Below are 25,080 nucleotides of genomic sequence, written 5' to 3'. Positions count from 1 at the left end.
AGTTATTGACTTCATGGACCTTGTTTGGACCTTGTTTCTTAGGCTACATATGTTAATACAGGCAATTTTTTAGCACTTTTCTGATTTGCTTGGTTGTTTTTGATGCTTTACTGGGAAGCTCATCAGAGGTAGATTTACTCATGTTATTTACATTGGAGCGCAGGGTGAGCTGCATAAAGTGGTCTTCCTACTATTGCACACCGCCTCAGTGTAACTCTGGTTTATAGGCTCATGATTACTGCTTACATTAGCTGTAGGATAAACAGATGTATTTGGTGCAATTAGGGGTACATACAGTGCCTTGCGAAAGTATTCGGCCCCCTTGAACTTTGCGACCTTTTGCCACATTTCAGGCTTCAAACATAAAGATATAAAACTGTATTTTTTTGTGAAGAATCAACAACAAGTGGGACACAATCATGAAGTGGAACGACATTTATTGGATATTTCAAACTTTTTTAACAAATCAAAAACTGAAAAATTGGGCGTGCAAAATTATTCAGCCCCCTTAAGTTAATACTTTGTAGTGCCACCTTTTGCTGCGATTACAGCTGTAAGTCGCTTGGGGTATGTCTCTATCAGTTTTGCACATCGAGAGACTGACATTTTTTTCCCATTCCTCCTTGCAAAACAGCTCGAGCTCAGTGAGGTTGGATGGAGAGCATTTGTGTACAGCAGTTTTCAGTTCTTTCCACAGATTCTCGATTGGATTCAGGTCTGGACTTTGACTTGGCCATTCTAACACCTGGATATGTTTATTTTGGAACCATTCCATTGTAGATTTTGCTTTATGTTTTGGATCATTCTCTTGTTGGAAGACAAATCTCCGTCCCAATCTCAGGTCTTTTGCAGACTCCATCAGGTTTTCTTCCAGAATGGTCCTGTATTTGGCTCCATCCATCTTCCCATCAATTTTAACCATCTTCCCTGTCCCTGCTGAAGAAAAGCAGGCCCAAACCATGATGCTGCCACCACCATGTTTGACAGTGGGGATGGTGTGTTCAGCTGTGTTGCTTTTACGCCAAACATAACGTTTTGCATTGTTGCCAAAAAGTTCAATTTTGGTTTCATCTGACCAGAGCACCTTCTTCCACATGTTTGGTGTATCTCCCAGGTGGCTTGTGGCAAACTTTAAACAACACTTTTTATGGATATCTTTAAGAAATGGCTTTCTTCTTGCCACTCTTCCATAAAGGCCAGATTTGTGCAATATACGACTGATTGTTGTCCTATGGACAGAGTCTCCCACCTCAGCTGTAGATCTCAGCAGTTCATTCAGAGTGATCATGGGCCTCTTGGCTGCATCTCTGATCAGTCTTCTCCTTGTATGAGCTGAAGGTTTAGATGGATGGCCAGGTCTTGGTAGATTTGCTAGGAGTCTGATACTCCTTCCATTTCAATATTATCGCTTGCACAGTGCTCCTTGGGATGTTTAAAGCTTGGGAAATCTTTTTGTATCCAAATCCGGCTTTAAACTTCTTCACAACAGTATCTCGGACCTGCCTGGTGTGTTCCTTGTTCTTCATGATGCTCCCTGCGCTTTTGACGGACCTCTGAGACTATCACAGTGCAGGTGCATTTATACAGAGACTTGATTACACACAGGTGGATTGTATTTATCATCATTAGTCATTTAGGTCAACATTGGATCATTCAGAGATCCTCACTGAACTTCTGGAGAGAGTTTGCTGCACTGAAAGTAAAGGGGCTGAATCATTTTGCACGCCCAATTTTTCAGTTTTTGATTTGTTAAAAAAGTTTGAAATATCCAATAAATGTCGTTCCACTTCATGATTGTGTCCCACTTGTTGTTGATTCTTCACAAAAAAATACAGTTTTATATCTTTATGTTTGAAGCCTGACATGTGGCAAAAGGTCGCAAAATTCAAGGGGGCCGAATACTTTCGCAAGGCACTGTACATTTAATGACTTACATTGTGTTTGCCAATAGCCCTAAGATCATTGTCACAATGCTACGGATTAACTGAGCTCTTGGATCATTAACAACATGAACATAAAACAAATTTTGTACAACAGTAGGCTACTGCATAAGTCAATCTATTTTTTTTTCATTCTTCACCGCAGGTTTAGTTGAAAACGTGAACAATTGGGCTTGACCGTAAAGTTTTTGGGAGTAGAGCAGCTATGTCCTTCAGCCCGCTTTTCCCGCTCTCCGGATGGTAGCCTATTTGTTTAAACCGCACAATTTTTTTACAAGCTGTGTACTCGGTTCCTACGTTTTCAAAGACAACTCCATAAAATGTTTCTAAAACACCGCTCTTTCCTTGGCTTTAATGTTAGTGATGGGTCCTTGGCTGCAACAAGACATTGCAATTAATCTATTGGAGGCTTCATCATTTAGCCTACTGACGTAGAAAAGTATGTGAACACACCATCAAATTAGTGGATTTGGCTATTTCAGCTACACCCGTTGTATAAAATTGAGCACACAGCCATGCAATCTCCATAGACAAACGTTGGCAGTAGAATGGCCTTACTGAAGAGCTCAGTCACTTTCAACGTGGCACCATCATAGGATGCCACCTTTCCAAGAAGTCTGTTTGTCAAATTTCTGCCCTGCTAGAGCTAACCCAGTCAACTGTAAGTGCTGTTATTGTGAAGTGGAAATGTCTATGAGCAACAACGACTCAGCCACAAAATGGTAGGCCACACAAGCTCACAGAACGCGACAGCCAAGTGCTGAAGCACGAAACCCATGTCCTCATTTGCAACACTCATTACAGGGTTACAAACTGCCTCTGGAAGCAACGTCAGCCGCACACAAGCCTAAGATCACCATGCGCAATGCCAAGCATCGGCTGGAGTGGTGTAAAGCTCGCCGCCATTGGACTCAGGAGCAGTGGAAATGCGTTCTCTGGAGTGATAAATCACGCTTCACCATCGTGCCAACTGTAAAGTTTGGTGGTGGAGGAATAGTGGTATGGGGCTGTTTGGTTTGGGCTAGGCCCCTTAGCTCCAGTGAAGGGAAATCGTAACACCACAGCATACAATAACATTATAGATTATTCTGTGCTTCCAACTTTGTGGCAACAGTTTGTTTCAGCATGACACTGTCCCCGTGCACATAGCGAGGTCCACATACTTTTGGTCATGTAGTGTATATTAGGCCTAACCTACACAGTTGTTGATTTTATGAAATGCTGTACAAGTGACACACTTCCACCAAAAAAAACTATGTTTTGAACTATTCCTGTACTGCCCGTACCTGTGGACTGTTGATCCTGTGCCGAACTTGACTCTAGATCTTAACTCCCATTCCTACCATAAACCGAGCCCTGTTTCCTTGTCAACCTTTACCATGCACTACTTTTTTCTCACTGAGGCCTAGTGGATCACCATGCCATAATAACAGATTTACTAACTGTGTGACACATTCTGTTGTAGTATGCATTGTAACATAATGTAGACGCCAGTTGATATACTTGTAACTATGTGTTTGTGGTTATGCTATGATGTCCTTTTTGTGTGTGTTTGTGTGCTGCAGCCTTGGGAGTCCCAGTCGTTCTGCAGTACGTTTTCCTATGAGACAGTGTGTGCTGACTCCTGGGGTCAGTCTCTGTTGGTCGCCACGGAAGCAGCAGGGGTCATGATGATAGATGGTGAGGTCATCACACACATATACACACACACTGAGGTTATAGAATGAAATGCGCTTTATAATTAGTGGACTATTTTATTATAACTGTCATATGCATTATTCAATTATCACTTGAATGTCAATGATTCAGTCAGCATTGATGTCATCATAAAATGAATCTCTAAACATTATACTTTCCCTATATTTCAGCTGTTGATCCACTTCTTTCAAACCCAGGTGAGTGTAACACGGTCAATTCTCCCCATTCAGTGCTACAACTTCTTAGTGTTCAATAAACTGAAATCATTTAATTCAGCCTACTATTTCAGGCAATGTTTTTATTATTGCAGCAACGACATCAGTCAGTGTTTTCATCAATAGTTAGTAAGATCCTGAGCGCTGCATATGGAATGACCAATAGACCAATGTGTTGTGTTGGTAGACGCCCAGGTCCTGCCCCCAGTGCAGGTGTTTGATAAGACCATGGTGGTGAAGCAGATGCATGTTCTAGAGCCTCAGGATCTCCTCATCACCAGGACTGACAAAGGTGTGTGATGGTCTCTTTGTCTCTCTTCATCTGACTCTCTTTCAGTCTCTTATTCTCTCTCTCTCCCCTCTCCCTCATTCCCTCACCTATTTTCTCATTCTCATTTTTTGCTTCCTCCCACTCCCTCCTCTCTCTCTCTCTCACTCTCTCTCCCTTCTTCCATCCCTCTTTTTCTGAGTATTTTAGGCTCTTTATTTTAGGCAAACACATTGATCTTCCTCTCTGGGCTGAGGAGGCTGACCTACACACATCCACTCTCTGTAGACTGCTGTTTGTGTGTTTGTGTGTATCCTGCAGGAACAGGTTCTGGGTTGACCTACTGAGATACACTTACACTTCCCACTGTTACACCTACTGAGATACACTTACACTTCCCACTGTTACAACTACTGAGATACACTTACACTTCCCACTGTTACACCTACTGAGATACACTTACACTTCCCACTGTTACACCTACTGAGATACACTTACACTTCACACTGTTACACCTACTGAGATACACTTACACTTCCCACTGTTGCACCTACTGAGATACACTTACACTTCCCACTGTTGCACCTACTGAGATACACTTACACTTCCCACTGTTACACCTACTGAGATACACTTACACTTCCCACTGTTGCACCTACTGAGATACACTTACACTTCCCACTGTTGCACCTACTGAGATACACTTACACTTCACACTGTTGCACCTACTGAGATACACTTACACTTCCCACTGTTACACCTACTGAGATACACTTACACTTCCCACTGTTGCACCTACTGAGATACACTTACACTTCCCACTGTTGCACCTACTGAGATACACTTACACTTCCCACTGTTACACCTACTGAGATACACTTACACTTCCCACTGTTACACCTACTGAGATACACTTACACTTCCCACTGTTACACCTACTGAGATACACTTACACTTCCCACTGTTACACCTACTGAGATACACTTACACTTCCCACTGTTACACCTACTGAGATACACTTACACTTCCCACTGTTACAACTACTGAGATACACTTACACTTCACACTGTTACACCTACTGAGATACACTTACACTTCACACTGTTACACCTACTGAGATACACTTACACTTCCCGCTGTTACACCTACTGAGATACACTTACACTTCCCACTGTTACAACTACTGAGATACACTTACACTTCCCACTGTTACACCTACTGAGATACACTTACACTTCCCGCTGTTACACCTACTGAGATACACTTACACTTCACACTGTTACACCTACTGAGATACACTTACACTTCCCACTGTTGCACCTACTGAGATACACTTACACTTCCCACTGTTACACCTACTGAGATACACTTACACTTCCCACTGTTACACCTACTGAGATACACGTACACTTCCCGCTGTTACACCTACTGAGATACACTTACACTTCCCACTGTTACACCTACTGAGATACACTTACACTTCACACTGTTACACCTACTGAGATACACTTACACTTCCCACTGTTGCACCTACTGAGATACACTTACACTTCCCGCTGTTACACCTACTGAGATACACTTACACTTCACACTGTTACACCTACTGAGATACACTTACACTTCACACTGTTACACCTACTGAGATACACTTACACTTCACACTGTTACACCTACTGAGATACACTTACACTTCCCACTGTTGCACCTACTGAGATACACTTACACTTCCCACTGTTGCACCTACTGAGATACACTTACACTTCCCACTGTTACACCTACTGAGATACACTTACACTTCCCACTGTTGCACCTACTGAGATACACTTACACTTCCCACTGTTGCACCTACTGAGATACACTTACACTTCCCGCTGTTATCACTCTTCAGATAAGGAGAGAGACTGAGAGAATGAAACAGAGAATGAACAAGGTGGGGGGGGGGGGGGGCAAACCTTTATTTTTGATTTATTTAACCTTTGTTTAACTTGGCAAGTTGGTTAAGAACAAATTCTTATTTCCAATGACGTCCTACACCAGCCAAACACGGACGACGCTGAGCCAATTGTGTGCCGCCCTATGGGACTCCCAATTACAGACGCTTGTGATACAGCCTCGATTCGAACCAGGGTGTCTGTAGTGACGCCTCTAGCACTGAGATGCAATGCCTTAGATTACTGTGCCACTCGGGAGGAAGGGAGTGAGGGAGAGACACAGTCAGAAATAATGCTTGTTTTTATTTCAATGTAATGTAAAGAGAACATTCCAGGTTATGTCTATTATATAGTTGTTTTAGCACCAATCACAAAAGCCAGTCTTGTATTTCCATACACTGTAATGTATTCACCATAACATTGACAGACCTCACTAAATTGTGACATATGTCAGAGCATCCCCTAGATTAGCTTCTACAAGTGATAGGATTCCATAGTGATTTAATTAAGCCTATTTTAACCTCAAATCAAGTGTTATTTGTCACGTGCTTCATAAACAGGTGCATGTATACTAACAGTGAAATACTTACGGGCCCTTCCCAACAATGCAGAGAAAAAAAAAGAGAAATAGTAACACAAGGAATAAATACACAATGAGTAATGAAAACTCAGGAAGCAGCTGCAGTCGGTGAGTTTAATAGGAAGGAACAAAGTGAACACAAAACCAGGAATAGCGTCTAAAGATGAAAAATACTACCTAATGGGTGATACAACGGAGCCCTGGATAAAGGGGAAGTAATCAGGGTGTGATGAAGTCCAGGTGTGTCATGATGGGTTACCAGGACCGGTGGTTAGTAGACCGGCAACGTCTAGGAGACATGGATACAATGTAATTGAGGTAGATATCTACATATAGGTAGGGATTAAGTGACTAGGCAACAGGATAGATAATAAACAGTAACAGCAGCATATGTGATGAGTCAAAATAGTTTGTTCAAAAATGTCAATGCAGATACTCTGGGTAGCTATTGGTTAACTATTTAGCAGTCTTATTGCTTGGGGGTAGAAGCTGTTTAGGGTCCTGTTGGTTCCAGACTTAGTGCAACGGTATCGCTTGCCGTTCGGTAGTAGAGAGAACAGTCTATGACTTGGGTGGCTGGAGTCTTTAACAATTTTTAGGGACTTCCTCTGACCCCGCTTGATATAGAGGTCCTGGATGGCAGGGAGCTCGGCCCCAGTGATGTATTGGGTTGTACACACTACCCCTTGTAGCACCTTGCGGTCGGATGCCAAGCAGTTGCCATACCAAGCGGTGTTGCAGCCAGTCAAGATGCTCTCAATGGTGCAGCTGTAGAACTTTCTGAGGATCTTATGGCCCACGCCCAATCTTTTCAGCCTCCTCAGGAGGAAAACATGTTGTCGTGCCATCTTCGTGACTGTTGGTGTGTGTGAACTAGAGGTCAACAGATTAATCGGCATGGCCGATTTACAGTGCCTTGCGAAAGTATTCGGCCCCCTTGAACTTTGCGACCATTTGCCACATTTCAGGCTTCAAACATAAAGATATAAAACTGTATTTTTTTGTGAAGAATCAACAACAAGTGGGACACAATCATGAAGTGGAACGACATTTATTGGATATTTCAAACTTTCTTAACAAATCAAAAACTGAAAAATTGGGCGTGCAAAATTATTCAGCCCCTTTACTTTCAGTGCAGCAAACTCTCTCCAGAAGTTCAGTGAGGATCTCTGAATGATCCAATGTTGACCTAAATGACTAATGATGATAAATACAATCCACCTGTGTGTAATCAAGTCTCCGTATAAATGCACCTGCACTGTGATAGTCTCAGAGGTCCTTCAAAAGCGCAGAGAGCATCATGAAGAACAAGGAACACACCAGGCAGGTCCGAGATACTGTTGTGAAGAAGTTTAAAGCCGGATTTGGATACAAAAATATTTCCCAAGCTTTAAACATCCCAAGGAGCACTGTGCAAGCGATAATATTGAAATGGAAGGAGTATCAGACCACTGCAAATCTACCAAGACCTGGCCGTCCCTGTCAGGATTTGGCCAGGGTTGTTCCGGTTTTTGGTCACTAGATGCCCCCATTGTGCTTTTTGACCTTTTGTTTTCCCTTGATCCCCATTATTATTTGCACCTGTGCCTCGTTTCCCCTGATTGTATTTAAACCCTTAGTTTTCCTCAGTTCTTTGCTCTGTGTTTGTATGTTAGCACCCAGCCCTAGTATTCTGTGAACGCTTGTTGATCCCGGTGGACTCTCTTGTGGAATTCTGTTTTTTTGTTCTTGTTTATTTATTTTTGAGTATCTTTTGAGGCTTTTTATGCTATTCCTAACACCTTGTGGATTTACCTTTTTGTCTTGGAGGATTACCTTTGTTCTTGTGGAATTCCTTTTGAGGTTGTGAAGTTACATGTTTTCCTGAAGGACTTCTTTTTTACTTCATTAAATACACAGTCTCAAGTACTGCTGTGTCTGCCTCATCTTCTGGGTTCTGCCGACTATTCGTGGCTCAGTAGGTTAAGTGACTATTTCTCACTCCGGAGACCCGGGTTCGTAACCGGGTCCTGACAGAAACACAGAGCCAAAAATGAACCCAGAGGCAGCCAGTTCCCAGGACCTTGTTGCCATGCTGTCCCACCACCAGGAGACTGTCCAACGCCATGAAGCCGCCCTGGTTCAGCAAGAGGCCTTAATGGCTAGACATTCTCATCTTCTGTCGGAGATGCTGACTTCCATAAAGCAGATATCTGATCGACTTACCCCGGCAACAGTTCCTGTCCCAGTACCTCAGATTCACGTGCCCATGGCAGTTAACCCCCTGGCTGAACCTCGTCTTCCACCTCCCCAACGGTTCTCAGGTGATCCAAGTGCTTGTAAAGGGTTTCTCACCCAATGTTCTCTCTCCTTCGAGCTGCAACCCTCGTCGTTCCCCACCGACCGGTCTAAGATCGCATATATCATCACCCTGCTGTCAGAAAAAGCCCTGGCCTGGGCTACTGCTGTGTGGGATGCCCATAATTCCTGCTGTGCCAGCTACTCTGCCTTTGCTGAGGAATTCAAACGAGTGTTTCAAGGCCCAAGCAGTGGTCCTGACTCAGCCAAACAGCTCCTGACTCTCCACCAAGGTCGGCGCAGCGTGACGGACTATGCCATCCAGTTCCGCACGGTAGCAGCAGCGAGTGGCTGGAACAACGAGGCGCTCACGGTGTGCTTTCTGAAAGGCCTTTCCGACACTATCCAAGATGAACTGGCCACTCGGGAACCACCGGACAATCTCGAGTCCCTGATCAAGTTGGCCTCACGCATTGACCAGCGTCTGAGAGAGAGAGAACTCAACCGTAGACCTCTAGCCCCTATCAGTCCCAGCTCCGAGTCCCCACCTTTATCCTCGCTGGCTCCACCGGAACCCATGCAGATTGGACGTATCTCCCAGGCTGAGAGAGACCGCCGGATGAGGGAGCGACGCTGTCTATATTGCGGCAAACCGGGCCATTTCCGTTCCACGTGTCCCGGGCTCCAGGGAAACGCTCTGTCCCGTACAGACCGGGGGGAACTGTAACGGGAAACATAACCTCCTCCCATCCGTCCAACTCCCGTCTGCTCATTCCAGTCACCCTTTCCTGGGACAACCACAAGCTTCACCTTCAAGCCTTGGTAGACTCTGGAGCCGCAGGTAACTTCATGGATGGTGTCTGGGCGAAGGAGAATGGCGTTCCCTCTGAACCTCTAAGTGACCCCATGAGGGTTACTACATTGGATGGAAGCCCTTTGGGATCTGGACTTGTCACTCATGTCACTACCTCCTTGCGACTTTCAGTTTCACAACACCAGGAATTGACGAACTTTCATTTGATCTCCTGTTCCGAGTTCCCTCTCGTCCTTGGATACCCCTGGCTTCACAGCCATAACCCTCACATCGACTGGTCTGTGGGCACTATCAAGCAGTGGGGTCCTACGTGCCAAGCTACTTGTATTTTCTCGAATTCCCCGAGTTCTACTCCCGAGTCTTTAGAATCCATCGACCTGACCCGAGTTCCCGAGTGTTACCATGACCTCAAACTGGTATTTAGCAAACAGAGGGCCACCATGCTACCACCCCATAGACCTTATGATTGCCCCATCGAACTGTTTCCGGGCACTTGCCCCCCCAGGGGTCGGATCTTTTCCCTATCTCCACCCGAACGAGCTGCTATGGATACCTACATCAAGGACGCTCTGGAAGCAGGCCTCATGCGTCCATCCACCTCCCCGGCGGGAGCAGGGTTTTTCTTTGTGGCCAAGAAAGACGGTGGATTACGTCCTTGCATCGACTACCGGGGACTCAATGCCATAACCGTACGTAACCGTTACCCGCTACCCCTTATGGCCACAGCCTTCGAGCTGCTCCAGGAAGCAGTTGTTTTCACTAAGCTTGACCTGCGGAACGCATACCATCTTGTGCGGATCAGACCTGGTGACGAGTGGAAGACCGCTTTCAACACGCCTACTGGTCACTATGAATACTTGGTGATGCCCTTCGGCCTGACCAACGCCCCAGCGGTGTTCCAAGCGCTCATAAACGATGTGCTTAGGGATATGCTTAACATATTTGTGTTCGTTTACTTGGATGACATCCTCATCTTTTCGAACTCTCTTCAAGAACACACAAAGCATGTCAGACAAGTACTCAAACGCCTCCTAGACAGCCATCTGTACGTTAAGCCGGAAAAATGTGAATTCCATTCATCCCGAGTACAATTCCTGGGATTTGTAGTGGAACCCGGTCGAGTCCAAATGGACCCCAGGAAGGTAGGGGCGGTAGCGGATTGGCCCACCCCCAAATCCGTTAAGGAAGTTCAGCGTTTCCTGGGCTTCACAAACTTTTACCGCAAGTTCATCAAGAACTTCAGCTTGGTGGCAGCCCCTCTCTCAGCTTTAACCAAGGGTGGCAATGCAAGGTTTTTGTGGGGAAGAGAAGCTGAGACGGCCTTCCAAGGACTCAAGCAGCGCGTCCTCTCTGCTCCCATCCTGATACTACCGACTACGGATGAACCGTTTGTGGTGGAGGTAGACGCCTCAGAGGTTGGTGTTGGAGCTGTCCTGTCTCAGAGGGGTGAAGACAAGAAGCTTCATCCGTGCGCTTTCTTCTCACACCGGCTTACCCCGGCTGAGAGGAACTACGATGTGGGGGATCGTGAACTCCTAGCGGTTAAGATGGCATTGAAGGAATGGAGACACTGGCTCGAGGGGGCTTCTCACCCGTTTCAAGTGCTTACGGACCACAAAAATCTGGAGTATATCCAGCAGGCGAAGCGGTTGAACTCTAGACAAGCTAGATGGTCTAGCGAATGGCGACAGTGGTTGGAGGGGGCGACCGTTCCTTTTGTCGTTTGGACCGACCATAGGAACCTTGAGTACATCCGTTCTGCCAAACGACTTAATGCGCGTCAGGCGCGCTGGGCGCTGTTTTTCGCTCGTTTCGAGTTCGTGATTTCTTATCGTCCGGGCTCTAAGAACACCAAGCCTGATGCTTTATCTCGTCTCTTCAGTTCTTCAGTAGCCTCCACTGACCCCGAGGGGATTCTCCCTGAGGGGCGTGTTGTCGGGTTGACTGTCTGGGGAATTGAGAGGCAGGTAAAGCAAGCACTCACTCACACTCCGTCGCCGCGCGCTTGTCCTAGGAACCTTCTTTTCGTTCCCGTTCCTACTCGTCTGGCCGTTCTTCAGTGGGCTCACTCTGCCAAGTTAGCCGGCCACCCTGGCGTTCGGGGTACGCTTGCTTCCATTCGCCAGCGTTTTTGGTGGCCCACCCGGGAGCATGACACGCGTCGTTTCGTGGCTGCTTGTTCGGTCTGCGCGCAGACTAAGTCCGGTAACTCCCCTCCTGCCGGCCGTCTCAGGCCGCTTCCCATTCCCTCTCGACCGTGGTCTCACATCGCCTTAGATTTTGTCACCGGACTGCCTTCATCAGCGGGGAAGACTGTTATTCTTACGGTTGTCGACAGGTTCTCTAAGGCGGCTCATTTTATTCCCCTTGCTAAGCTTCCTTCTGCTAAAGAGACGGCACAAATCATCATCGAGAATGTTTTCAGAATTCATGGCCTTCCGTCAGACGTCGTTTCGGACAGAGGTCCGCAATTCACGTCTCAATTTTGGAGGGAGTTTTGCCGTTTGATTGGGGCTTCCGTCAGTCTCTCTTCCGGCTTTCACCCCCAGTCTAACGGTCAAGCAGAACGGGCCAATCAGACTATTGGTCGCATCTTACGCAGTCTTTCTTTTCGCAACCCTGCGTCTTGGTCAGAACAGCTCCCCTGGGCAGAATACGCCCACAACTCGCTTCCTTCGTCTGCGACCGGGCTATCTCCTTTTCAGAGTAGCCTCGGGTACCAGCCTCCGCTGTTCTCATCTCAGTTCGCCGAGTCCAGCGTCCCCTCCGCTCAGGCTTTTGTCCAACGTTGCGAGCGCACCTGGAAGAGGGTCAGGTCTGCACTTTGCCGTTATAGGGCGCAGACTGTGAGGGCTGCTAATAAGCGTAGAACTAAGAGTCCTAGATATTGTCGCGGTCAGAGAGTTTGGCTCTCCACTCAGAACCTTCCCCTTAAGACCGCTTCTCGCAAGTTGACCCCGCGGTTCATTGGTCCGTTCCGTATTTCTCAGATCATTAATCCTGTCGCAGTTCGACTTCTTCTTCCGCGATATCTTCGTCGCGTCCACCCGGTCTTCCATGTCTCCTGTGTCAAGCCCGTTCTTCGCGCCCCCGCTCGTCTTCCTCCCCCCCCCCATCCTTGTCGAGGGCGCACCCATCTACAGGGTCCGTAGGATTTTGGGCATGCGTCCTCGGGGCCGTGGTCATCAGTACCTAGTAGATTGGGAGGGGTACGGTCCTGAGGAGAGGAGCCAGCCCCCATGCCACTAGAGGGATATCAACAGACTACCAACTTACTACCTTGAGACAATGCTGAGAATAGCCCACGAAGATCTCCTCCACCGCACAAGCCAGAGGGGGTGCTAAACTGGACAAGAAGATCACGTCAGTCGAGTGTATCGAAAGCCTGGCACGACGTGACGCACCCCTCCTTGGGATTGCATGGGAGAGCACTAGTAAGCCAGGTATTCAGCCCCCCTAATAGAGTCATAGGCACAGTGGAGAGAGGGGAACTTGCCAGGCAGATACAGCAAGGGCGATTCGATTCTTCACTCCAGTGCCTATGCACCCCTGGTCGAGACCGTATGTCTGAAACACAGGCTTCCAGGGTAGGCCATTTTGGGGCTTAAGCATGTTTCATCGAAATGTACAGCTAGCTGTGTCTCGTCTGCATAGCAGTGAAAATTGACATTGTGTTTCCGAATGACATCACCAAGAGGTAGAATATATAGTGAAAACAATAGTGGTCCTAAAACAGAACCTTGAGGATCACCTGAACTTACCATTTAACTTACCACCAAACCATCCACCTAGATGAACTGATATCTTTCTGACAGTTAAGATCTAAACCAGGCAAGACCAATTAGGGTTTCCAATCCCTCCAAAATAATGTGGTGATTGATTGTGTCAAAAGCAACATAAGGTCTAGGAGCACAAGGACAGATGCAGAGCCTTGGTTTGATGCGATTAAAAGGTAATTTACCACCTTCAAAAGTGTGGTGTCAGTACTAGGATGGGGTCTGACTTGTGCGTTTCGCATGCATTATTTGTCTTCAGGAAGGCAGTGAGTTGCTGCACAACAGCTTTAAAAAAAATTATATTGAGAAAAATGGAGGATTCGATATAAGCCAACTTTTTTTCAATTTTTTTTCGAGTGAAGGTTAGGCTTTTTCAGGAGAGGCTTTGTTACTTTATTTGGTACACATCCGGAGGATAGGGAGCAGTTACTATGGTCAACATAGGGCCAAGAACAGGAAGGAGAACTGGGGAATAGGGTCCAGTAGGCAGCTGGAAGGTTTAGAGGCCATGACTATAAAACTTGGCCACTTAAAGAAGATCAGTCTTTACGTGGCTAAAAGAAAATAAATATAACATATACTGTTTAAAGTTGTGTGGATAAAGGAATGGGGTGGTGAAATAATTTTCTGTCATGGACAAAGGAACTCAAAAGGTGTGATTTAATTAACAAACATTTTGATTTGAATGTGCAAATAGTCAGGAATTACTTTTTGAATATGAAAGTGGATTAAAAATAGATTAATCTATGTGGTCCAGATCAGGATGATACATACTTCTTCGAAAATATTTATACCAATTTATTGAACTTGCAGGCAACAAATGTTCAAATCATTTAGGTAGGAGACTGTAACATAAGTACCTCAATGGACCGTAAAGGAAGTCACTCTACAAACTATCATAACCGTGCCCTTAAGAAAATCACAAATATTTTGGACACATTAGAAATAGTGGATATTTGGAGACTAAAAACCCCAACCTAGTGAGATATACATGGAGGAGACTTAATCAAGCTAGTCGTCTTGAATCCTTGTCTCTTTCTCTCTTGCATCAAAGGATAAAATCGTTTTAATAGGAGACAGAATGCGATCGGATCATCATCTAATTGGCCTTCACATAACTCTCATAGAATTTTCACGTGGACGGGGATATTGGAAATTTGATCAAAGTTTACTGGAGGACAACTTATTTTTAACCAAGACAAAATAACTAAAATATTGTTTGGAATACCTTTAAATGTACCTTCAGGAGGTCATTTAATTCAATATTCATCAATAATTGAAAAGCAGTTTCTAGCTAAAGAGACAAGACTAACAAGGGAAATACATTAACTAATAGTACAGGTAGATAGCAATACAAATTTTACTACAGAGATACAAAATAAGTTAGAGGAAAAACAAAAAGAACTTGAACTTATTCAATGTAATCTATTACAAAAATAAAGCAAACTGGATGAAATATGGAGAAAAATGCACAATTATTCCTGAATCTCCGATATGCTATCAGATGTTCTCTTTTCTGTATCATCCTCTCCCACTGAATGAAGATTATGATAAGGAATTATTTCTAAATAAAAAATAAAAGGAACATTAACAAATGTACAGAAAGGTCAGTGTGAAGGCCAAATTACAGAGGATTAACTTCTTGAGGCTATTAAATCATTTCGGTCTGGAAAAACCCCAGGGCTTGATGGCATACCAGTAGAGGTATATCAAGCATTTTTGATAAACTAAAAGCTCCATTGTTAGATTGTTTTAACGACTCCTATAGAAATGGTAGTCTGTCAGGTACTCAGCAGGAAGGTCTGATTTCTCTATTATTAAAACAAGACCCAGATGGCAAATATAAAGATCCAGTCTATCTAAAAAAAAACTGGAGGCCTCTTACACTTCAATGTTCTCTAAGAAGCCAGGCCTGGTATTTATAGCTGATTTTGAAAAGGCATTTGATAAAGTAAGACTGGATTTTATTTATAAATGCCTGGATTTTTTCAATTACGTGATTCTCTAATAAAATGGGTAAAAATAATGTATAGCAACCCAGGTAAAATAGTAAATAACAGCTACTTCTCAGAGTTTTGAATTGTCAAGAGAAATTCATCAAGGGCGTATGCCGTCGTCATATCTATTCATTATGGCCATAGAAGTGCTAGCTATTAAAATCAGATCCAATAACAACATTAACAGATTAGAAATCCAAGGCTTAAAAACAAAGGTGTCCATCTATACCGATGACTCAAGTTTTATATTATGTCCACAAGCTAGATCCCTGCAATGTCTCATTGAAGATCTAGATCACTTTTCTGTACTCTGGACTAAAACCTCATTATGATACGTGTACAATATGATGTATTGCATCTTTAAAAAATACAACTTTTACATTACCCTGACATACTTAGTATTCATATCACAAAATATATGAATAAGCTCTCCACAATGAATTTCAATAGAAAATCCTGCAACCATGGAAATCCTGCAACCATGGAGAGGTCTATTTATGGAAAAATTGCCCTGATTAACTCCTTAGTCATATCTCGGTTTACTCACTTACTTATGGTGCTGCTTACTCCTGATTATTTGTTTTTCAAATCAAATGAGCAAAAAATATTTAGCTTTATCTGCTAAACCAGACAAAATAAAGCGTGCCTATCTATATAATGAAATGAATTGGCAGGGTTGAGATTATTAAATATAAAAGCACTAAACCTCTCTAAAAGCTTCACTTATTCAAAAGTTTTACTTGAACCCTAAATGCTTCTCAAGTAGATTACTAATAAAAGCTCATCCATTGTTTAAACATTTGTGCAGATTGCCATGTCTCAAGTAACACATTATACTTTTTTCGAAGTATGTCTCTTTTTCAAACAAGCATTGCAGATCTGGCTACAATTTCAATTTCATCCCCCTGAAAGAGAATAAATATTACAACAAATATTAAAGTCTAAATAAAACATAAAAAGTAACTTTGAGGGGCAGTGTTTTTACAGCTAATGCAGGTTTGCCTGAGGCTGATGCCGTGCAGGTGTTTGTACACATGCATATACACACACACTCTCATTCAAATACACGCATACACGGACACACACATGTAATAGTGCCAGACATGCACTCAAACATAGACAGTTGGCATTGCTGTTATGATTTTAGTTGTCCTTGATGTCCTTTGTTTTTTTGTATTTTTTATATTGTTGTTTTCTTTTTTCTCTTTTGTTAATTTTCTTGGATGAGGTGTTCTTGGGGGTGGGGAATGGAATTAATTGTATTTTTTTATATTGGGGGGGACTGTGAGAGTGGTCTCGGATGGTTGAGGGATAGCTATTGGGGAACTGTGGGGGGATCTTGGAGGGTTTGGGTTCACGTTTTTTGGCCTGGTGGTAGATCGGTCAACATGCCCCCTTGAGCAGGGCATTGACCCTGGATGCTTCTGTGTGTCGCTCTGAATGGGAGTCTGTTGGATGACTGGTGTGGTGTAATATTTGAGCGGCTTCACTTCACTGCAAGTATATTGTATGTTTCGGGATATAAAAAAAAAAAATATATATATATATATATATATATATATATATATATATATATATATATATATATATATATATATATACTGCTCAAAAAAATAAAGGGAACACTTAAACAACACAATGTAACTCCAAGTCAATCACACTTCTGTGAAATCAAACTGTCCACTTAGGAAGCAACACTGATTGACAATACATTTCACATGCTGTTGTGCAAATGGAATAGACAACAGGTGGAAATTATAGGCAATTAGAAAGACACCTCCAATAAAGGAGTGGTTCTGCAGGTGGTGACCACAGACCACTTCTCAGTTCCTATGCTTCCTGGCTGATGTTTTGGTCACTTTTGAATGCTGGCGGTGCTTTCACTCTAGTGGTAGCATGAGACGGAGTCTACAACCCACACAAGTGGCTCAGCTCATCCAGGATGGCACATCAATGCGAGATGTGGCAAGAAGGTTTGCTGTGTCTGTCAGCGTAGTGTCCAGAGCATGGAGGCGCTACCAGGAGACAGGCCAGTACATCAGGAGACGTGGAGGAGGCCATAGGAGGGCAACAACCTAGCAGCAGGACCGCTACCTCCGCCTTTGTACAAGGAGGAGCACTGCCAGAGCCCTGCAAAATGACCTCCAGCAGGCCACAAATGTGCATGTGTCTGCTCAAACTTTCAGAAACAGACTCCATGAGGGTGGTATGAGGGCCCAATGTCCACAGGTGGGGGTTGTGCTTACAGCCCAACACCGTGCAGGACGTTCGGCATTTGCCAGAGAACACCAAGATTGGCAAATTTGCCACTGGTGCCCTGTGCTCTTCACATATGAAAGCAGGTTCACACTGAGCACATGTGACACACGTGACAGTCTGGAGATGCCGTGGAGAACGTTCTGCTGCCTGCAACATCCTCCAGCATGACCGGTTTGGCGGTGGGTCAGTCATGGTGTGGGGTGGCATTTCTTTGGGGGGCCTCCATGTGCTCGCCAGAGGTAGCCTGACTGCCATTGGATACTGAGATGTGATCCTCAGACCCCCTGTGAGACCATATGCTGGTGTGTTTGGCCCTGGGTTCCTCCTAATGCAAGACAATGCTAGACCTCATGTGGCTGGAGTGTGTCAGCAGTTCCTGCAAGACGAAGGCATTGATGCTATGGACTGACCCGCCCGTTCCCCAGACCTGAATCCAATTGAGCACATCATGTCTCGCTCCATCCACCAACGCCACGTTGCACCACAGACTGTCCAGGAGTTTGTGGATGCTTTAGTCCAGGTCTGGTAGGAGATCCCTCAGGAGACCATCCGCCACCTCATCAGGAGCATGCCCAGGCATTGTAGGGAGGTCATACAGGCATGTGGAGGCCACACACACTACTGAGCCTCATTTTGACTTGTTTTAAGGACATTACATCAAAGTTGGATCAGCCTGTAGTTTGGTTTTCCACTTTAATTTTGAGTTTGACTCTAAATCCAGACCTCCATGGGTTGATAAATTTGATTTCCATTGATACTTTTTGTGTGATTTTGTTGTCAGCACATTCAACTATGTAAAGAAAAAAGTATTTAATAAGAATATTTCATTCATTCAGATCTAGGATGTGTTATTTTAGTGTTCCCTTTATTTTTCGGAGCAGTATATATATATATATATATATATATATAAATTGAGTGTCTCCATTGATCCTAGGTCCTGGCAGTTCTGTGCAGATTCAGCTTTGGAGAAATATGCATATTCAAAGAGGAGTCCATAATTTGCCTTCTAATGATCAAGATTTTTTTCTTTGAAGAAGTTCATGAATTCATCACTGCTGAAGTGAAGGCCATCCTCACTTGGGGAATGCTGCTTTTTAGTACGTTTTGTGACAGTATCAAAAATAAATTTTCGATTGTTTTTATTCTCCTCAATCAGATTGGAAAAGTAGGATGATTGAGCAGCAGTGAGAGCTCTTTGATATTGCACGGTACTGTCTTTCCAAGCTAGTTGGACTTCCGTTATAATTTCTGAAAGCTTACTTCAGGGCTCAGGTATTTTCTGTGTACCAGGGAGCAATTTTTTGTGTCAAATGTGTTTTGTTTTTAGAGGTGCGACTGCAAGGTTAGGTTTAGATCCTAGGTGGTTAACTGATTTTTGTATTCCAACATCCTTGGGTAGGTGGAAGGAGTCTGGAAGGTTGTCCAAGAAGTTATAGCGCAGCTTTTGATAATCCTTGGTTAGGGTCTGAGCAGATTATTTGTGGCGATTGCAAATTTAATAATATGGTGGTCCGATAGTCCAGGATTATGAGAAAAAAACATTTAGATCCCCAATATTTCTTCCATGGGACAAAACAAGTTCCAGGGTATGATTGTGGCAATGCGTGGGTCATTTTTTATTTTATTTTTTTATTTCACCTTTATTTAACCAGGTAGGCTAGTTGAGAACAAGTTCTCATTTGCAACTGCGACCTGGCCAAGATAAAACATAGCAGTGTGAACAGACAACACAGAGTTACACATGGAGTAAACAATTAACAAGTCAATAACACAATAGAAAAAAAAGGGGGAGTCTATATACAATGTGTGCAAAAGGCATGAGGAGGTAGGCGAATAATTACAATTTTGCAGATTAACACTGGAGTGATAAATGATCAGATGGACATGTACAGGTAGAGATACTGGTGTGCAAAAGAGCAGAAAAGTAAATAAAATAAAAACAGTATGGGGATGGATGAGGTAGGTGAAAATGGGTGGGATATTTACCAATAGACTATATAACATAGTCTATTGGTAAATAGCCCACACATTTTCAACATAACGTTGGACATAACCCACTAAGGCGATGTAGAGTAAAGTTTTTTGCCGTTGTTCTGTGGACTACTGTGGAATATTACTATAGAATCACAGATTTTTTTAAATATATAAATTGGTCTTTGAAGATGTGTTGTTTTCCAGGGAAGGATGCGCGTCTCTATGTGTTCAGACTAAGCATGCTCAAGAGAGGCCTGGAGGAGAGGCAGCTGGTTCGCACCAAGTGTGACAGCCGAGAAAACAAACTGGAGAAGACCAAAGGTACACACACACGCAGGCATACGCACGCATGCACACACACACATATTTGTTTTACTATCCTTGTGGGGACCAAACAAATGATTCCCATTCAAAATCCTATTTTCCCTAACCCTAACCTTAACCCCTAACCCTAATTGTAACCCTAAACCTAACACCTAAGACTAAAATAGCCTTTTTCCTTGTGGAGTACTGGCAAAATGTCCCCACTTAAATTTTCCTTGTTTTAAAACTAAAATCACTCACACTCACACCCATTCCCAGGCAGTGTGCCAGTTCAGTGAGGTGTAGTAGAGTTGAGCGTCCGGCCCCGGGCGCTGTGGAATAGTCCCTGAGGAGATTGACAACCCCCCCTACTACACACTGTATGGCCTCTCCAATACAACCACAGTACATGGGTGTGTGTGGGATGTGGGCTTTGGAGGGGGAGGAACGGTAAGCATGAGTGTGTGTGTCTCAGAAAAGAGATTAGAGGAATAGAACCTGCTGCATTTCTATATGTAAGGACCAGACCAGATCCAATATGCCGCTCAGGTAGGGGAAGCACTTCTTAGACAATGAATGGGAAAGAGACAGAGAGGGAAAACTCTCTCTCTCGCTCACCCCTATCCCCCCCTTCTGTCTCCCCATCACCTTCCCCCTCTCTCCTTCACTCCCTTACTGCCCCTACCCCAGGGTGTCACCTGTACTCTATCAACACCCACCACGGGTCAGAGTTGAGGATCGTGGCAGCCATCAGAAACAAGCTCCTCCTCATCACCAGGAAACAGCCCCGCCCCAATGGCATGGGCACCCTCGCCGCCACAACCGACTCGCCCGTGGACCAGTTCCAATACATACGGGTAGGATCATTTTTACACACAAGCGGACACACACACACGGTTTACACAGAAACATACAGACTACACTTTCCACTATCGTGCACAGTAGTTCTTTACCATAACCATTTTGAATGACTGAATGAGTTCAACTTAACAATCAGTGTTTTAGAGTAAAATTTCATTGTGGAACAGGGAGGGTATGTCACCACAGCTAAACCTAATAAGGAATGGGGCTAGTGGATGAGGAGAGGCGCATAGCCAAAAATACATGCACGCTGACTGTGTGAGACCTGTGAGAGCCCCATCCTCGTGATCAGTCCCCCTCCGTTACAATTTAGTCATTCAGCAGACGCTTTTATCCAGAGTGCCTTGCTCAAGGGCACATCAACACATTTTTCACCTAGTCAGCTCAGGGAATTCAACTAGCAACCTTTTGGTTACTGGCTCAACGCTCTTAACCGCTAGGCTACCTGCCGCCCTGTCCTCTAGGAAATCTGTCTGTGTGAAACTCCGGTGGTGATGGCTTTGGTGGATGGTCCTACAGGGGAGAATGACAACATGATCTGTGTGGCCTACAAACACCAGTTTGACCTGATCAACGAGAGCACCGGGGACGCATACAGGCTACACCACGTAGACGCCAACCGAGTGAGACCTCCAACCAACATTGTTTATGTTGTTATTTACCTTCCATTTATCTTCAGTGTACCTGGTTGGTTAACTGAGAACAGAGCTCAACAATGGAAGAGTTACAGTTTAGGGGAGACGAGTTGAAGAATGATAATTGAATAGAATAAATTAAGTATGTATTTTCTTCATAATTGAATAAAATAAATTCAAGACAGTGTTCTTCTTTGCCATGTGCACACAGGTCAACTTTGTGGCAGCCATCGATGTGTACGAGGATGGGGAGGCTGGTCTTTTGTTGTGTTACAATTGTGAGTCTCTATTTATCCCTTATTTTACATCAAAGTATAAATATTTATCTGGGGTGTTTCTACATTTTAATATACACTGACTATACAAGACATTAAGAACACTCTTCATCACAGACCTGGTGAATCCTGGTGGAAGCTATGATCCATTATTGATGTCAATTGTTAAATACACTTCAATCAATGTAGATGAAAGGGAGGAGACAGGATAAAGAAGGACTTTTAAGCCTTGAGACATGGATTGTGTATGTGTGCCATTCAGAGTGTGAATGGGCAAGATAAAATATTTAAGTGTCTTTGAACAGGGTATGGTAGTAGGTGCCAGACGCATTGGTTTGGGTCAAGAACAGCAATGCTGCTAGGGGTTTCACGCTCAACAGTTTCCCATGTGTATCAAGAATGGTCTTTTCTTGATATGGTGCAACTCAATATTAGGAAGGTGTTCCTAATGTTTGGTATACTCCGTGTCTATTATCTCTTGTCGTCAACCCACAAATATCTGTTCGTATAAGCTTACTTTACAAATACGTATACAAATACAAATGATACCCCATTCCCTTTATTGTATCCTGTGGTCTCTGGTCAAAAGTAGTGCACCGTAAAGGGAATAGGGTGCCATTTCGGACATAGACATGGTTTAACGACTGAAATTACAGTAGATGTCTTATCTCTGTCTGCTGTACAGATATCTGCTCCTATAAGAAGGTGTGTCCGTTCAACGGCTCCACCCCCATGATCCAGTCCAACACGTCTGACTTCCACTTCAGCTGGAACCAGATGCCCAATGCCATCGGTGAGTGGTACTGGTAACCATAGCAACCAGCAGTCTCTCCCCACACCTCGCTCCCGCGGTCAGCCCAGCCTCCGGCCCTGGCCTAAGCCCTGTCACCATGGTAACATGCAGCGGGTGGCTACTGAGGCTAGGTCGTTGAGTGTGTTCGTCTGTGTCTGTGCTTCTGTGTGTTTGTTTCTGATGACTAATGAAAGCAGAGAATGGCCGACTAAAGAGACATTACTTTTTGATTTAAATAAATATGACATAAACTACAGTTTCTCTTCTACATGTTTGTGTGTCTATGTTTGTACTGGGATGCTGCCTTGACAAACCAATTGTCCCCTTGGGATTAATTAAGAAACTATTGTCTATTATCTATCACATATCCCAACCATTTATATCAACTTCATTTAGCCTGTTGTCTGTCTTCTGAATGTTGATGCTGTGCTTTTTATCATAATTACTTAATTGTCATGAACTCCGTGTTACCTTTGGTTGTCCGTTCTGCCTGTAACTTGACTTGTTCTTATGCTGCTGTGCAGAGCATATTATGAATGTAAATGCAGATTGGTTGTCCTGTCCATTGTAAAACCATAGCAGGAAGTTGTTGTTTTTGTTGTTGTGTTGCAGTTTGTTCATCCTTTATCAACCAAATATCTGGAAGTTGTTGTGTTACAGTGTGTGCGTTCCCCTACATCCTGGCTTTTACCACTGACTCCATTGAGATCCGGCTGGTTGTCAACGGTAACCTGGTCTATACAGCTGTGGTACCAGAGCTGCAGCTGACTGCCTCGAGGGTGAGTCTGATTGACAGATGGAAGTGTCCAATCATGATAATGATTGTAATGAAAATGTGTGCACAATTGTGTATATTTTTTCATGTACACTCAGTGGCTAGTTTATTAGGTAGAACCATCTAGTACCACCCTTTTGCTTCCAGAACTGCCTGAATTATTTGGGGCATGGATTCTACAAGTCGGAAACGTTCCACAGGAATGTTGGTCAATGCTGACTCGACGGCATCACGTAGTTGCTGCAGATTGGACGGCAGTACACCAGCCTGTACACTCTTTGAAAAAAAGGTGCTAAGTAAAACCATACCATAGTTCTTTGGTTTGCCCCATAGAGGAACCCTTTTTGGTGCTGTTTGGTGCTGTGTAGCTGTGTAAGGGTTGAGGAAAAGATGAACGGAGCAAAGTACAGAGAGATCCTTGATGAAAACCTGCTACAAGAGCGCTCAGGACCTCAGACTGGGGCGAAGGTTCACCTTCCAACAGGACATTGACCCTAAGTACAGCCAAGACAATGCAGGAGTGGCTTCGGGACAAGTCTCTGAATGTCCTTGAGTGGCCCAGCCAGAGTCCGAACTGGAACCCGATCGAACATCTCTGGAGAGACATGAAAATAGCTGTGCAGCAACGCTCCCCATCCAACCTGACAGAGCTTGACAGGATCTGCAGAGAAGAATGAGAGAAACTCCCTGAATACAGGTGTGCCAAGCTTGTAGCGTAATACCCAAGAGGACTCGAGACTGTAATCGCTGCCATAGGTGTTTCAACAAAGAACTGAGTAAATGGTCTTAATACTTACGTAAATGTGATATTTCAGTTTTTTATTTTTAATACATTCTAAACCTATTTTTGCTTCGTCATTATGGGGTATTGTGTTTAGATTAATGAGGATAAAAAAAATATGTTTTAATCCATTTCAGAATAAGGCTGTAACGTAACATAATGTGGAAAAAGTCAAGGGTTCTGAATATGTTTTGGAACCTTTTATTCTAAGAGTGTACCGTTGACACCATGCAGGATGGGTCCATGCTGCTTATGCCAAAACTCTGCCATCAGCATGATGCAACAAGAACCGGGATTCATTGGACTAGGTGATGTTTTTCCACTCCTCAATTGTCCAGTGTTGGTGATCCCATGCGCACTGGAGCTGCTTTTTCTTGTTTTTAGCTGATAGGAGTGGAACGGAATGGTCATCTGCTGCAATAGCCCATCCTTGACATGGATCAACAAGTTGTGCGTTCCAAGATGCCATTCTGCACACCACTGTTGTACTGTGCCGTTATTTGTCTGTTTGTAGCCCGCCTGTTAGTTTGCACAATTCTTTCCATTCTCTTTCAATGAGCTTTTTTCACTTACAGGACTGCCGCTGACTGGATGTCTTTTGTTTGTCGCACCATTCTCGGTAAACCCCAGACACTGTCATGCTTATTGCCCAGGAAGGCAGAGTTTTCTGAGATTCTGAATCTGGCCTGCCTGGGACCGACGATCATATCACGCTCAAAGTTGTTAGCAATCAAACAAACAATAACTGGATGCCTGTCATCCTGCTTTATATAGCAAGCCACGGCCACCTGACTTTCTTTCTGTAGGAGCGATCGATTTTCGTGAACGGGGTGGTGTACTTAAATAAACTGTCAGGTGAGTATATATGCCTGTGTGCGCATCTGTTCATGAGCAAATTTGTTTTGCAAGCAGGGACAATAAACTGTAT

At 44.1% G+C, this 25,080-nt stretch overlaps 1 protein-coding gene across 41 annotated transcripts in view; it reads left to right on the top strand.

Moving 5' to 3' along the window:
• The window catches only part of LOC110509517 (GTPase-activating Rap/Ran-GAP domain-like protein 3), a 174,687-nt gene that overhangs the window by 131,829 nt on the left and 17,778 nt on the right, over positions 1-25,080 (top strand). For 24 of the 41 annotated variants that reach the window (XR_016493397.1, XR_016493396.1, XR_016493399.1 and 21 more), the window contains exons 18-26: positions 3,506-3,620; positions 3,809-3,835; positions 4,041-4,145; positions 19,934-20,050; positions 20,723-20,889; positions 21,358-21,516; positions 21,740-21,806; positions 22,489-22,596; positions 23,257-23,375. Coding sequence is in view for 19 of the 41 variants with exons in the window: in XM_021590431.3 (XP_021446106.3) it covers positions 3,506-3,620; positions 3,809-3,835; positions 4,041-4,145; positions 19,934-20,050; positions 20,723-20,889; positions 21,358-21,516; positions 21,740-21,806; positions 22,489-22,596; positions 23,257-23,375 (984 nt within the window). In the remaining 22 variants the exon portion in view is untranslated. Of the gene's footprint in view, positions 1-3,505; positions 3,621-3,808; positions 3,836-4,040; positions 4,146-19,933; positions 20,051-20,311; positions 20,483-20,722; positions 20,890-21,357; positions 21,517-21,739; positions 21,807-22,488; positions 22,853-23,256; positions 24,007-24,386; positions 25,013-25,080 lie in introns of those variants that run through there. The other 17 variants (XR_016493405.1, XR_016493403.1, XR_016493402.1 and 14 more) reach the window with 5 other exon arrangements.

This window comes from Oncorhynchus mykiss, chromosome 29 (assembly GCF_057628025.1).
Source record: "Oncorhynchus mykiss isolate SJ-2025 chromosome 29, ASM5762802v1, whole genome shotgun sequence".
Classification (NCBI taxonomy): Eukaryota; Metazoa; Chordata; class Actinopteri; order Salmoniformes; family Salmonidae; genus Oncorhynchus; species Oncorhynchus mykiss.
The sequence above is the reverse complement of the archived record's forward strand: the minus strand, read 5'-3'. Positions and strand labels throughout refer to the sequence as shown.